This window comes from Apiospora aurea, assembly GCF_038362705.1.
Source record: "Apiospora aurea strain CBS 24483 chromosome Unknown utg000005l_segment0_segment0, whole genome shotgun sequence".
NCBI classification, from domain to species: Eukaryota; Fungi; Ascomycota; class Sordariomycetes; order Amphisphaeriales; family Apiosporaceae; genus Apiospora; species Apiospora aurea.
Window position 1 is genome coordinate 1,031,364 of NW_027117392.1, and position 14,826 is coordinate 1,046,189.

Here is a 14,826-nt window from a genome sequence, read left to right on the forward strand (position 1 = left end):
CATGGCTGGTAAACTGGAATCATTCCGCAGCTTTGGCGTGACTGACGGTCAGATTTCTGATGACGCTCAGATGATGACGAGGAAAGCTTGTCTACGCTGACGAGAATGCGGAGTGAATCTGGGTTTACTCGTGTTAACAATCTGTTGTTGGTCCCTCGTTGACAGTCCTTTGTCAACCAGGACTGGTCTAGTCTCACGAGCCAATGCTCGGTCAAATGCGGACATGAGGATCTTGGGAAATCCACCAAAGCACATGAACATTACTACATACGAGTCCCAAAGACCTTGGATTCGGTTTCCATTTCGATTTGTCCTTTTGGTTTTGCCGTCGCATAGCTCGTCTCAAGTTCGATTTTCTACATACCATACCCATCAATCGATACTTGAAGGAGGCCTCAGTGGATTGTCGACAGTCTCGGACATCGAGGGGCTGGAAACCCTTACCAGGTTCTGCAAGCTCACTCATCAGTCGTCCACCTAGATGGTTCAATCGATTGTGTACCCCTGCAATGCTCTTTGTCCAGCAGTGCGTGTTTGCCACTGCGATTCTTCTGCCGGCCGAGGACAAGCATGGACACAAACCAGAGCCCCTCAACAGCAAGATCCGTCAGGGTCTCCTATTTCCTTTATTGATACGGACATGCTACAGGCGTAAAATGACGAAATCGCATACGGGTTCATGGAAACGGAATTGCACTAGATTTGATTTTTTCTGCGACAAAGGAGGATAAAAAAAGCCGTTGCTGCATCAAGCGTTCTGTACGAATAGTAGAAATCACCAACTGATAATTGGCACCCCTCACTCGAATTTATGTTACGGTGACTAGTGATCATTTCAACGAAACCTGTGTCGGCGACTTGGCCAGATATAGGTCACTATCGATATTGCGATACTTGTCACCCGCCTGTCTCCCTAATACCCCGGTCATTGTCAGTGACACGAATGATATATAAATAATTGGACTTCGGCAGCACATGCGACAATCCCGCTGTCACTGATGGTGCAAAACAGCCAGTCCCGAGTTCGGGTAGAATGAACCAGGTGTCGAGCTGGGAATAGGGACGACATGTTCTAGATTTATATGTCGGCGGTATAGTTTTCATTATATACAATATAGCTAACACACTCTGGGTCATATTACATAGATGGCAAACCCACTAGATTATACGATTAATATAAGTCGACATACAAGATGGCCTATGCACTCGAATCAGGATCTTAGCGAAGATATGGCCACAGATGCCGTCCGTGTTCTGTAGGGGCCCAGGCCGTTGGACACGGGCGGGGGCGAGCTGAGCTGTATGCTGGGCGGGTCCATGGCCTGCAGGCGGGGCTCGACGTTGGGGTCCCCGAGCCGCGAGCGGCTCTCCTTGCGCCGCCTGCGAAGCTCGTGGAGCTTGTCCTTAACCGTGATGACCTCGCCCTCGAGGCGGGCCTGCTCGCGCCCGCCGCCCAGCTCCTCGAGCGTCTTGGTCTCCCGCACCTTGTTGCCGTCGTAGTCGTGCACGAGGCGCTGGACATCGGGCAGGTAGGCCCACGAGTAGATGGCGCCCAGCGCGAGGACGGAGCCGAAGAGGATGAAGATGAGGCCCTGGCGGTTGGGGTCCTTGTAGCCTTGGTTGATGCCGTACACAATCAGGATGGCGACCACGGACCCGAGCTTCCCCGCGGCGGCGGAGATGCCGTGGCACGTACAGCGGTAGCAGGTCGGGAATATCTCGGCGGGGATGATGAAGGTGAGCGTGTTTGCGCCAAAGTTGAAGGCGAAGTGGCAGACCGATATCATGGTCACCGTCGCGGGATAGTACTCTGTGTGGGCCACCCCGTAATAGACGCCGCCCGTGATGATGAAGAGGACCGCGAGGACGAGGAACGACACCGTCAACCAGTTCTTGCGGGAGAGGCGGTTCGCGAAGAAGATGAAACAGGTGCTGCCCGCGATGGAGCTCAGCGAGACCGTCAAGAGGTATTGCTTGGCTTGCTCGAGAAGCACGTCGTAAAGGGTATTGCAAGGCTGGGTGTGGTCCGTCTGCCATACAGGCATGCCCAGTTCTATCCAGGTGGGCACCGTGGAGTTGCCCCCTGGAATACTCGAGTTCCAGCAAGAGAGTGACGAGTTGATGGCCAAGGGGTGCGAGGAAGCCCATAGATCTGAGATTGTGCCTCTGCTATCCAAGGAAAATCCATAAAACCCAACATCCAATCTGAAGTATGGCGGTTAGTATATTAGGTATCGAGACAAGAACGCATACGAGCAGGAAAGGGTAAAGCTCTTACATGAACCAGGTTATCGAAGTCCCTGTATTGAAAATTAGTAGTAGTCTGAAGACCTAAGACTGGGTAGGGGCATGCTTACCTAGGAGATAGTGCCAATTTCCATCCCGGATAAAATAGGTGTAGAGGTCCTCTCGAGAGAACTGCAGAGGCATGGGTTGGGGCGAATTTGTCTGCGTCGTTTGTGGCGAATGCAAAGCAATGCCGTTGCGTGCATCGCTCTGAGAAAGGTAGACCCGGCGCGTGTCCCTCAAAGCGAGCCCTGGCTTGTTCTTGACCTCGAGCTGGTATATTCCACTGTCGTATAGGAAAAAGCGGAACACGACGGCCAAGACTGCGGGCACGGCGCCGGTGCCGATAACGATCCGCCACAATCCATCCACAATCTTCTTACACTCCATCTCGTTGGCGGTGTTGAGCCCGCACTGCATATCTCGCATGTGGTACTGGTGCTCGCGACCTAGCAAAACCCACAAGCCGACTAGCTGAGCCAGGGCCTGGCCTACTGGTTGCATCAGGAACACAGACCCAAGCATGGTCGCACGAGACTGTGTGCTAGCCCATTCCGAGGTAATAACACCACTGAGGGGGTATTCAGCACCGATGCCTAGCTCACTATCAGTTTCAAGTCTGCGGCTAGAGAAGGAAGGAGGAGGCCGCCATACCAACTCCCATCACAAAGCGCCACTGTCAATGGTGTTAGCACAAGCACGCCGAGAAGGGAGCAACCACCGCAGGCCTCTTACAAAGATGAAGAGTCCGACAAAGGACATGTCACTGTAACCAAAGCTGCTGGTTGCTACGCCTATCGTGGATACGATGACAAGGACCAACTCGATGCCATAGAGTCGTGTCCGCCCACAGTAATCGGACAGGAAGCCCCAGGCTAGTTGGCCAACTATAGAGCCCAGGAGGGTGAAAAGGTTGATGAGAAGCCCCGGGTAGCGATCATGGGGGAAGTAGACAAATGATATGGAGGCGGATATCACGTTGGTAGCGAAAAGGTTATAGGAGTCTGTCAAGAACCCCGATGCGGCTACGCCCCAGATTCTTAAATTCCAGTCATTGAGATCCAGTTCGTAGCGTAGTTGGCGGCGGTCCTATAGTAGCGAGAGAGAGTCGCAGTCAGCACTTGTGCGGGTTTCTTCTTCTTTCATCGCGAGCAGACTTTTGTTGCGAACTGGTTGGAGACGTGCCTGAAGATCCCGGGGCGGGAGCGCGGTACTGTCGAAGCCTAGAAAGCCCCGGTTTTTGCGCACCTCGACGACGCCTTCGTCGCCCATGGTTTTTCAGTGTAGGCGAAGCGCAGTGTAGCGCGCGCCAGAGGATATACTCTCGCCAATCCTAGGTTGGGTGTGACGGAGTACAGGCAACGATTATAGTTGTCTCGGGCCAGAGCGACCAACGGCGTGTGTCCGGATTTGCAGGTTCAACTAGAGACTAGAGGGAGAGAGTAAGATTGGGTGTGGATCCGGCTGCTCGCTCGCAGGGTGGTGTAGCAGTCTGGAGATATGGAGAGGATGCAGGTTCATGCCATGTCGTATCCCACACCGGCTGCTTGGAGGCCCGTCTTCCGGGGAGAGGAGGATTCTATGTCAATGAAATATGCAATGGACAGGAAGGAAAGGACCCTAGGCTTTTTGTTTCCTTTGCCCTGCACTCTAGCAAATGCGGACCGGTCTCGACTCTTCGGTCTGCACGGCCGACATGCAAAGCCGGTTGGGGGGCTGCTCAGCGAGAGTAGGATTCGAATGCGATGACCGGGTCAACGATAAGACGGGAACCCGGGTGCGTGGTATTCCCATGTCTCAAATAGCAGGATCTGATGGCCTGCCAGCCAGGATGGTGTCGTCTTTTCCAACACCAATATCGCCCAGCCTGCCCAGAACTCTGGGTATTTCAGGTAAGGGAAATCGTTCGTTGAGCAAGCAATACTCCCCAAAAGCCCTTTTTTTTTTGCGGCCCCTAGCCTACTTTGGGATAAGGTCGTGCCGTGGGCGTCTTCCCAGGGCTTCGTCCAAAGCTTTGGGATCATTACTTCACATATAAATAGAATCTTGATCCATGGGATTGAGGGCCTCTTTACAGCCTGTAGAATTCCCGTCTATGTAGATGCCAGCTGAAACCGAGTTCCATATCCATCTCCTGGAATCTGCAGCAGCCTGCCTAGCAGGGAGCTTGATTTACTGCTCTCATGCAGCAGAACTTGGGCAACGATCGATCCTCCGATGGATGTGCTTGTGCTTCTCACCCAACTACATGTGCATACCTCTACGGTCCAGTGCCACACCCATTGACCCCCACCCCCCAAGAATCATGTTGTAGCCCGCAGGCGTCATATCTTGGGACGAATCCAGGGTCTCATGCTTAAGCCGATTGCACATGTGCCTAATTAAAGGAGTCGAAGCGAGCGGCTGGAAGTCGTATGGCGCCAAGAAAATCAACGGTTCCTCACCCCGGTAAATCAATAGACCTGCAGCAGAAAGGCACCTTAGATCTATCTGGCGATTCGATGCTCTTCCCTTGCCAGTGGAGAGGCCATACATGTAGTGTGTGTGGCCTTGATGGGATGCAGCCACTTGCTGCCCACCGTCTTGTGGCATTGGCGAGCCGTATGCGAGGCGAGGCCTTGCATTCAGAGAGGGTTATCTGGAGGTGAAGCGACATATCAATGTCTAGGTAAAGATTGTGCACTGGGCCCTTTCTGTCGGACTGGTTAGTGTGGTGTGGGCACCGAGCTTGGAGCTTGGAGCTTGGAGCTTGGAGCTCGGAGTCGAGAGTGGATTTATTAAGGCGATTGGGGGTTAGCTTGGGCGAGAGCGGAGCCCTGCCAAGCCACGGCGCAGATACAGTCTCGCAAACATGTGCTCAATGTGAGGCAGCTGATTGGCTGCAATCGACTCGATATCAATCGAGGTGGCATGCGAGCTGCCCTACTTGTTGCTTGTAACGACAAAATGTCGGTTCCGACAAGCCGGTCCCAGCTTGCTGTTTGGGCGAATGCATCGATGCATGGGGCATGGAGTCGAATGCACCAACGCCGAAGCCCGAAGCGAAGGGGCCTGCCTGCCTGGAATGGGAGGACCAGACGAGAAGGAGAGGTAGGCTGGAGGCTGGAGAGCAACAATATTCTCCGGAACGGCCTCCGTTCAGAGTGGACCAATTTGGGACGTCCGTGCTAAGCCTAGACTGAGCTTTGAATCTGGAGGAGGACGGCAGTCTTTGGGCTAGCTAGTCAAGCGCACCGTGTGTTGGCTGCTCAACGGTCCCTCCCTAAACTTACCTCAACTGCTTTTACCTCCAGGAACCCGAGGGGATTTCTTAGGGCCCATTGGGCTTAGTAGTAGTACTGGCAGGCAAGCATATGGACAAGACCCAGCTGTGAGGGTGAGATATCTGGGTAGAGTAGAGTACCTCTCCAGCACCTTCCAATATAGTTCAGCCGACCTACCTAACACGCCGGAGGACAAGACGCCATCTGTCGGAATTATAATATCTACAAGACTAGGGGCCTGCGCACTTATGCATCTCCAAGCCACCAACCGTCTTTGCCAATTGGTCGGCTAAGCTTCTGCACATGGAAGCATTGTATGGCTTTGGAGGGGCCAGAGCAAAACGAACCCCTCCTTACCACCCAACACCCCTACCACCCAGCTCAGCGGACCCATCGACCTGACTGAGCCTGAACCTGACTGACTGGCTGGGTCTGTCGTCCTGTCGTCCTGCTGTCTTCGTTCTCGTTAGCAGCAGACGGCAAAGGCAGGACAGCTCCCCTACCTACCTACTTACTTACCTTCTCCTACTCTCCGAGCCCGAGGGAAAGGCCACACACGCCTCGGCCGCTTGCCGCTTGCCGCTTGTCATTGGGTCGATTGCGATTGTAAGTTGCATGCCTCCAGTCACTAATCGGGGTCAGTAAAAGGCATTGTGGGAGCATTGGGGATAGCGTGTCCGCGTGTGTGCGGGATGAGAGGGAGAGAAAGAGGAGCGCGGGATCCATCTTTGGTGCCGCCGTAATTATTATGCCCGCCAAACATCCCCCCCCCAAAAAATAAATCGTCAATAATCCCGTCCACAGCACCAATCGCGGGGGGACAGGAAGTACTTGTTGTCGCAAGCTGAATAATCATGGTTAGTCACGATCCTCATCAGAAGCACTCATCTCTCTTTGCGCTCTGTTTACTTCCGTCACAGCACGGCAGGCCGGCAGCACACTGCAGTTGCAGTTGCAGTTGCAGGCAAAGCCGTCTGTCGGCGGCGCGGTTGTTGTCTTTGGGCCTGATTGCTATTACTACTGCCTACTACACTACTTATTGCTCCCTGCGATCGATCGTACCCTAAGCCGTCCCCCCCCACACGGAAGCAGCACCTAGCAGCAGGAGCAGTTCAGCAACGCCGTCGGTTTCCAGACACGGATTTTCTGTCTCTCTCGCTAAAGTGCTTTTATATATTCTCGGCGCGGGTCTGTCATGACCCACGCCATGGCCACATCTTTCTCATCGTCTTCTTCCAGATCCTATGCCTCGTCGTCGTCCCTCAGTGTCCCGCCCGCCTACACGCCAAACTCCAATCTAGCAAGCTCCGTCGGCTCCAACTGGACTCCCAACTCGGCAGTATCTGCCCTGACCGACGAGTTGTCTTCGCCGCCGGGTCAGTTGCGGCCTCTGGACCTGGGTCCGCCTGGGTACCAAGCAACTATGTAATATCTCATTACTCTCACTTTTCGTACGTGGCTCAGGGGTCTGCAATCCGGTACTAATATCTTGGCATCCACCTAGTGTCTTATTCGAGGGTTTACCCGAGGAAAAGACAGTCTACCTGGGTCCCTGGGAAGTGGTCGGAAGTGAGCATCGCCGGGTCGTATGGCGAGGCAGTTATCAGCTAGAGCTGCTTGAACACTTTTGTATGGCAGCCCGAGCATACACGCGTCTCCCCCCTCCCCTTTTTCACGAGAAGCCTCTTCTAAACCATCCCAACTCTAGTGCCCTCCCCATACCCTGCCGACATCTTCCCGCACACCCTCCACTCGCGACACAGGCAGTTTTCAGACCCGTGCCTACTTGAACAATACGTCACATTTCGCGAAGTGCATCGAGTGCGATACACGGCCGAGGATGGGGTGGCGACCCTCGACCAGCCCATGGAAGTCAAATACGAATTCACCACAATCGAATCGGCGATACATTTCCAAGGCGACCTCAGGCGAAAGGACCTCATAGACTGTTTTGACATTGATGTGGTCTGGTCCGATACCCAGGGCAGGACTGACACGTTTGGCAATGTCCGCGGCATTGGGACGGTGCAGCGGCTGAAGCTGTGGAGTGACCGACAAAACTCAGCCCATTCCATCTCGGTATTCGCGAATCGATCAGATCGAAAGTTCCGAGAGTATCCGGTGGACTTTTTCGAAGGAGAGGTCAGGGGCCGGGACGACCGGCGCCGTATTCTGCGTTTGGATGTACGCGGGCGCCGAGGCAATACGACTGATTCGAGGCGGAACCCTCTGGCGGCCTTCCGGCGTCATTCCGATCATAGCCACTCATCGTCTTCGGTCCCGCGCGGCGGGCCATTGGATATACGCTACCTTGGGATACAATTCTCCCGCCCCGAAGGTAAGTCTGGACAGAGCTAACGTTGGGGTTTCGAAGGTTCCTAACAGAGAAGCCCAGACTACAGACGGTTCCTTGACACGTGGATAGTGGCGCACAGCTCGGACAGTGAATTCCGAGGGATTGCATATCCCCAGGATGCATTTGAATTGCCTTCTCCCGAGATACCGCCTGATACCCCCTACGAATTACCACCACCGCCTAGTAGGTATCATCAGACAATGACCCTTCCAACAGTGCTTGAACCCGAAGATGATGACCCAACTCCATGAGATCTGGAACGGAAATGGTGATCTGACGACCCGGCGCAAACACCCGCAACATGGCTGGCGGGTGCAAGTGGTTCGGTTTTCTGGCACGATGAAGCCGGGACCCGAGGTACGTCGCAGAGATGTAGTGAGATTGGAAGTGATCGCTTCTTGATTCTCCTTCGAGTTGCACCATGCCAAGTCGCTTGTGTCATAATAAACCAGAGCGAAGCAGGCGTATAAGGATGCGCTAATGAGGCGATCCGGGCAAAGGAGGTAATGATTTGCCCGGCGACGCTTTGAGAAGCTGGGACAACCTTCCACCCAACTGCCCACATGGCATGCATCATGGGTGCATGTGGGCTGGATGCCAGTGTGCTGATTGCTGTGCGACGAATGGCGGTTTGCGGCCAAGCCCGTCGGAACGGGCGTTAGGAACGGAAACGTCATGCGGCAACTGACAGCTCCCTTCCCACATTAGCATTAGTGGGGGAGCTGGGGTTGGGGTCGGGGGTGTTATTAACCCCATGGGCAGCTTTCGTCGTATTCCTGTCGGTCGGGTCAAGCAAGACACACGAGTCAAACCCAACAGCCAGTCAGTCCGACTTACACTGATAGCTCTTTGCTGCAGCCAACGCGACGGCTCACCCCCTTTTTGGTAAACCTGTGGATGAAAGAAAGGGGGATAGGGAAAATAGCTACGAGGAAGAGACAGAAAGCAATTGCGGCCAGCTCCCCGTGCCTGTTGTCTGACCTCACCCACCATGAAAGTCATTCTGTCCATTAATGCGGGGTCAAGCTCCGTCAAGATCTCGGTCTACACAGCCAAACGAGGCCAGCCCCCTCCTCAGCTGGCGCACGCCGAAGCACAGATCAACGGGCTCACAGCACCGCCGGCTAAGCTCAGGTATATCAGAGGGGGTCAGACTGTGCTCAAGGACGAAACGGTAGACCACAAGGTCGCCAACCAGGAGGACGCCTTCAAGCTTCTGCTGAAGACATTTATTGATGACCCGGAACTGCCACAGATTTCGAATAAGGACGACATCGAGATTGCCTGCCACAGAGTAGTCCATGGAGGTGATTATACGACGTCCAGACTTATCAACTTACACACCTACATCCATCTCGAGGATTTGACCGACCTGGCCCCGCTGCACAACGTCAAGGCACTCCAGATTGTCAAATCCTGCCTGGCAGAACTTCCCGACGCTGCAAACGTAGCCTACTTCGACTCGCAATTCCATGCAACCATACCCGAGCATATCCATACCTACCCTATCAACCCAGAGATTGCTCGAAACAACCAGCTGAGGAAGTATGGATTCCATGGCATCAGCTACCAGTTCATCACGAATGCCGTCGCCCATTTTCTGGACAAGAACACTCGGGACCTGAACATTATAGCACTTCATCTGGGTAGTGGTGCGAGTGCCTGCGCCATCAAGGCCGGGGCAAGTTGGGACAACTCGATGGGCTTGACCCCATTGGCTGGACTTCCAGGCGCAACTCGCAGCGGCAGCGTCGACCCAAGGTAAGCCTCCCTCGCCATAGAATAATATGATATGCCCTAGGCGGCTCGTGGTGCTTCGTGTCAGCTGACTCGTCATCCAAGTCTTGTGTTCCATTACGCGAGTGATGTGGGCAAGCTCTCGCCGTCGTCGACAAAAGAGCTGCACATTTCGCGAGCCGAAGAGATCTTGAATCAAGAAAGCGGCTGGAAGGCTCTGACGGGCACGACCAACTTTGGCATCATCGCAAGCTCGGATGAGCCGCGATGCAAATTGGCCTTCGAGATGATGGTGGACCGCATCAGCGCCTACGTGGGCAGCTACTACGTCTCACTGGGTGGTGCAGTCGATGCCCTGGTCTTTGCGGGGGGCATCGGGGAGAAGAGCGACAAGCTGCGCCGCTGCGTGGTGGAGCAAGTCAACTGTCTCGGCTTCGACATCGACGTGGAGCGCAACGCCAAACCCATCCTGGAAACGGTCCAGGACGTGGGCAAAGAGAGTGCAAAGCATCGGACACTGGTCTGTCTTACTGACGAACAGTGGGAGATGGCGCGCGGGTGCGCCGAGAACCCCGACTTGTGGAAATCATAGAGTCACTGGTCATAATAAGCAAAGGTATTGTTGTTTGGTGGGCGTGACATGGCATGCAGGAGCAGACGTATTTTGCAGTTAATGAGTAACGAGACGATGGAAGCGCCTCTGGTCCAGCAAAGCACCGTGGAAAGGAATCTGGCGAGAGAGAGAGAGAGAGAGAGAGAGAGAGAGAGAGAGATCGCTGAGAATCGGTAGTTATCTGATCATGTGTGTATACGTGCACACGCCGATTAACTGAGCCGAGTCTTCATTCTACCAACACCTGCATACGCCCTATATGCCAGGGGAGCAAATCCTCCGAAGGTACACGATACAATGCGATGTGATTCTGTACATCACCCCTCATCTCGAAGCCACACAAGAAGCATGCATCATCCCACAAGCAAGCCACATGATGGGGTCCTTGGTGATAACGGAAAACTATTCACGAGTCCGGTCACGGTGGTGTTGGTGGTGGAAGCAGACGTGCCCTCCACCTCCCCACCGATGACTATCGAAGCTTAAAGATGCCTAATGGGTTCTTTCGGGCGCTACGACGGCGGGGAGTGTTGGCGTTCGGTAGGGTGGCAGGTTCTGGGTGGAGCGGGAGGAGAGGGGAGGAGGGCGCGGACGGGGCCAGCTAAGACGTGCATAACAGCGGCAGGCGCCGGGCGTGTGACGAGACGGGGGGCCACGACGCCAGCGCCGCAAAGCGCGATGGGAAGGGGGGAGAGTGACAGCGCTTCAGCGACAGCGGCAGCGGCAGCGACAGCGACAGGCAAGGAAACATCAACAGTAGCAAACGGGCAGATATGGAGCCTAGGACCAAAATGTCGGCAGGTTGGGTGGGACATCTAGCTAGGATTTTTCTGGCTGGAACTTCTTGGACTATGCGAAGCTAGTCCAAGTGGATATCTCTCCGGCCTCCCTCGGCTGACCAGGCCGAAAGAACGTTAGTGCCCATGGGCTGTCAAATGCAAAATGACGTCGAAGTGCGTCGATTTCTCTCTCTTTGGACTTCTCTCCCAACCTGCCTTCCCTCTTTCTTCGAACTTATCCCCAGGGGCTCAAGAAAGAGGGTCCCCCTACCTTCCCCCATCTGCTGGCTGCATATTTCCCCATCCGACTATCAGGGGGGAAGGAGAAGGAGACGGAGACGGAATCAAAGCAACACGAGGGTTGGCTGGTCGGCTGGTCGGTTGCTTGGTTCTGTCACATCACCATGTGGGACAGCAAATTTGGAACTAACGGACGGCACCGACACCGACACCACCTCGATGATATGATTTACCTACCGACTGTGTGGTATTATCCGTCTCGTTCCGTCCGGCCTGTCTGTGTTTCCTCCTTCCGGGGAGCCCCTTGCCTCCCCATTCGGTGTTTCCCCGTCGTACCCAAGAATAACAGCGACGACTTGGAAAGGAAACCTGGAAGAGTGCAAAGTTTATTGGTCGTAACCGTATGGAACGAACGAACCGTCGATCAGGGACGCACCCGCTTGCTGGCACCGACCTCCCTCTGCAGATCGACGATCTGCCTTCTCCCTCGAGCCTCAGCCCCTTCCCCCCTCGTCGTCCCCTTCTCGATAGGGATCTCGCTATCTGCCCTCCCCATCCAGCCTCGCATCGTGAGAACTCTCCGAAGTTTTCCCCATAGCAGTAGATGTCGGGGCTCTGCATACCTGCTTTCCTTCTGCTGCTGCTGCTGCTGCTGCTTCTTCTTCTTCTTTTCCCTCTGGTAATAGTCCAGGCCGAATTAAATTCAACCCATTGATGTTGCCTGGCGAAAACAGAAGGGGAAAAAATGACATTCGTACGAGTGGGCTAACATAAAATACGAACTGTTCGGGTTGGTTGTTGCCATAGATATCTCGACTCTATTCCCCAGGTTTCCCTACATAGCTTCTCCCGTCAAGATAGAAGAAGTCTAGGCAATTCTTCCCACTTGCTAGTGTGTGTCGATCATTCTGGCACGAACCGGTGGAAACGCGGCGCTATCTGCTGTAGATCTGATGGACGCCCCGTTGACGTAGATGCATGTATGTAGATCAACACAGCAACCAGTGACTCGTGGTGGTTGGTCCAGACGAAGCTGTCATCTACCGTGGTCAAGGAGCTGGGGGGTATTGTAGCAATTATCAGATTGATGCCCCGAAGGTACCTTGGGACGTCTCATCAACCATCATCGTAGGATCATGTATCGTCAGTCACATTGAAGATGGCATAATGGTACAAAAATGGTGTAGTAGTTAAATCAATGCTTTGATTCTCGTGTGCCATCCGCCCTGAGAACCATATGGGCGGACGAGTGGTATCTAGTAAACCAAAATAAAATAAAAAGGGCATATCCAACATGGACACCATGCTCGTAATGCCATCTTCTGGAATAGTATCGTCGATTGCAAAGACGTTTTTCCCAAGCTCCAATGTTCTCAGTGAGGCGTGCGGTGCCACTGCAAGAGCATGCCACATGCTGCTCAGCCCGCTCAAACCCCCTAGATTGCTCATTGTCACGTTCCCATGATCTTTTGTCGCAAATGCCATTCAAAAAAAGCAAAAAACTCCAGTGCGCCGTCCGTATGCTTGGCCTCTGGGTATATATGGTTGAAAACGTAAAATGAAACCACAACGCCTTTACTAATGATTGCAGTAACCCAAAACCGTGAGTGCTCTCTTCCCCAGGGGAGGTAGAGAGGCTGTCATTAGATCTGCCTCGAGGGCGAGTAGTAGGAAGGCTCTTCTCGAGCTTCTAGATCACCACGCTCAAGCGCTGCCTTCTTGGCACGCTATGGCTGCTAGTGCGTCGAGGCCGCTGCTTGTCCTTGCGGCACCAGGGCGAGCCATCAAAGGCAGATTCAAGCCCCTCATGTCCCAAGAAGTGCTGGGCGATGGGAGCTGAGCCATGTCGGTCACCATCCCGTACTGATCCACATCCCACATGTGAGCGTCGCCGCACACCGGCGACCGGCTACTTTGTGAGGTCGTGGATCGAGAGGAGATAGAGCCGCGCTTGGATGAGGAGCTTAGGGAGCCTTTGGAGGCGGACTTGGCCGAGTTCGACGATCTCGACTTGTCCTTGAAGTGTGTCTCCAGATGCTGTTTCATGTTATCGGCGCGAGTGAACTTCTTGTGGCAGCCGGGGTAGGTGCAATGCACCGCCTTCTCAGCAGTGTGGATTTTGGAGTGCCGAGAAGCATGGCCGGAGGTAGTGAAGGTCTTTTCGCAGCCATGGCTGTCGCGGTACCTGCACGGGTAGCGCTTGACAGGTCGGTCTTGCACGGCCGAGCCAGCCGAGCTGTCATCTTCGACATAGGAGTTAGACCGGCTGGTATCAAGGTAGGCTGGGCGCTTGGCGGGAGGCATCTCCGAGACGTAATCATCATAGGGACCACGGGCTGAGAAGTCGTAGATGGCTGGCGTCATGGGAGAGACAGGATCATAGCTGTTGTTGGAATCATACGAATTGGATCGCAGAAGCTCTGGGGTAGGGGGAGAGTGGTGAGGCGTCTCTTGTGGACTGGTAGGAGCTGGCAGCGTGGTAAAACGACGGGCGAGAGTAGGACTCGTCATTCAGCAGAGAGACCTTGCGGCCTGTTGCGTCTCTAGCCTGCATTGTGACGTGGATGCAACTCGGCGAGGGCGACGGGAGCAGAGAGTACTATAGATTAGGAGGAATGTGGTGGGTAATTAAAGGCTCCCACGTTATCCCTGCAGATAGATAGCTAGGTACGATGGCCTCGGACCGAGGAGCTGGCAACTAGGTCGCAAATCGCTTTGGCTGTCCTTGCAAAGAAACCGATTTCAGAAACAATTGATGGGACCGGCGATCCTATTGGCATTCAAGATGCACAGAGCGTTGTGACGGAAGCAAAGCAACGGCGACGTCGACGTTTCCTGGCGCGGTGGACTGATGTGGTTGATGAGGTGATGAGGTTGGTGCGTGGGTGTGGTACGACCAGGTCCGATCAGGGCACAATGCAATTGTATGGCTGATCAGAGAATGAAGGTGGTCTTCACGACGAACGGCACGGTTGAGGGGTGGTAGAGAGGATATATAAAAAGTAGGAAGGAAGAGGCAGGGCCGAGGAAGCTGGAGTCGAGTAAACAACGAGATGAATTTGTAAGGTGTAGGAAGAATGTGCGAATGGGTGTGCTTAAAAAGAAACATGGGAAACGCATGAATCCCATCAAGTTTTCGCTTACCTACCTGTTGGAGCCCTTGGCACTTGGAGGGGGAGTGTACCGTCCGTAAGTACCTTGTAATGGCGCTACCGACCGTACGCTACTGGGCTACTGGGCTACTGGGCCTCTGATGAGCCTGGGACTTCTACTTTTACAGTAGGCACTTGGGCACTGGGCAGCAGCAGGTTGCAGGGCGGGCAGCAGGTACATGTACCTTCACACCTTTTGCTTGAATGCCAACTTCAACCTGCAAGGCCTCAAGGGCAGCTCCGTCTTGTCTCGCGCCCTCTCCACATCCCTGTTCCTCCTTCGACTGTGTGGCCGATCCACCCTCATGGCATGGTCCATGGTCCCAGGGACAGACGAAAGAAGAAGAAAAAAATTGTGTGGACAAGGGTCTGTGTCCGTGGGAGCAGGGGTCGAGCTGTG

General features: G+C 54.2%; 5 protein-coding genes across 5 annotated transcripts; 2 read left to right on the forward strand and 3 right to left on the reverse strand.

The window, feature by feature from the left end:
• Positions 1 to 1,211: 1,211 nt before the first annotated feature.
• PG986_006899 (uncharacterized protein) lies at positions 1,212 to 3,558 on the reverse strand (the record flags this gene model as incomplete). The annotated part of the gene is made up of 5 exons (XM_066843121.1): positions 1,212 to 2,205; positions 2,279 to 2,300; positions 2,358 to 2,886; positions 3,022 to 3,375; positions 3,457 to 3,558. 5 exons carry the CDS (start codon positions 3,556 to 3,558, stop codon positions 1,212 to 1,214), a joined length of 2,001 nt encoding a protein of 666 aa, XP_066699233.1.
• Positions 3,559 to 6,756: 3,198 nt separating this feature from the next.
• Positions 6,757 to 8,156, forward strand: PG986_006900 (uncharacterized protein; the record flags this gene model as incomplete). Its single annotated transcript, XM_066843122.1, has 4 exons — positions 6,757 to 6,974; positions 7,054 to 7,118; positions 7,258 to 7,887; positions 7,945 to 8,156. The coding sequence occupies 4 exons, from the start codon at positions 6,757 to 6,759 to the stop codon at positions 8,154 to 8,156; spliced, it is 1,125 nt and encodes a 374-aa protein (XP_066699234.1).
• A 740-nt stretch (positions 8,157 to 8,896) lies between these two features.
• Positions 8,897 to 10,234, forward strand: PG986_006901 (acetate kinase; the record flags this gene model as incomplete). Its single annotated transcript, XM_066843123.1, has 2 exons — positions 8,897 to 9,666; positions 9,748 to 10,234. The coding sequence occupies 2 exons, from the start codon at positions 8,897 to 8,899 to the stop codon at positions 10,232 to 10,234; spliced, it is 1,257 nt and encodes a 418-aa protein (XP_066699235.1).
• A 533-nt stretch (positions 10,235 to 10,767) lies between these two features.
• Positions 10,768 to 11,842, reverse strand: PG986_006902 (uncharacterized protein; the record flags this gene model as incomplete). The annotated part of the gene is made up of 2 exons (XM_066843124.1): positions 10,768 to 11,070; positions 11,711 to 11,842. 2 exons carry the CDS (start codon positions 11,840 to 11,842, stop codon positions 10,768 to 10,770), a joined length of 435 nt encoding a protein of 144 aa, XP_066699236.1.
• Positions 11,843 to 12,978: 1,136 nt separating this feature from the next.
• Positions 12,979 to 13,785, reverse strand: PG986_006903 (uncharacterized protein; the record flags this gene model as incomplete). Its single annotated transcript, XM_066843125.1, has 1 exon — positions 12,979 to 13,785. One exon carries the CDS (start codon positions 13,783 to 13,785, stop codon positions 12,979 to 12,981), a length of 807 nt encoding a protein of 268 aa, XP_066699237.1.
• Between the last annotated feature and the right edge of the window lie 1,041 nt (positions 13,786 to 14,826).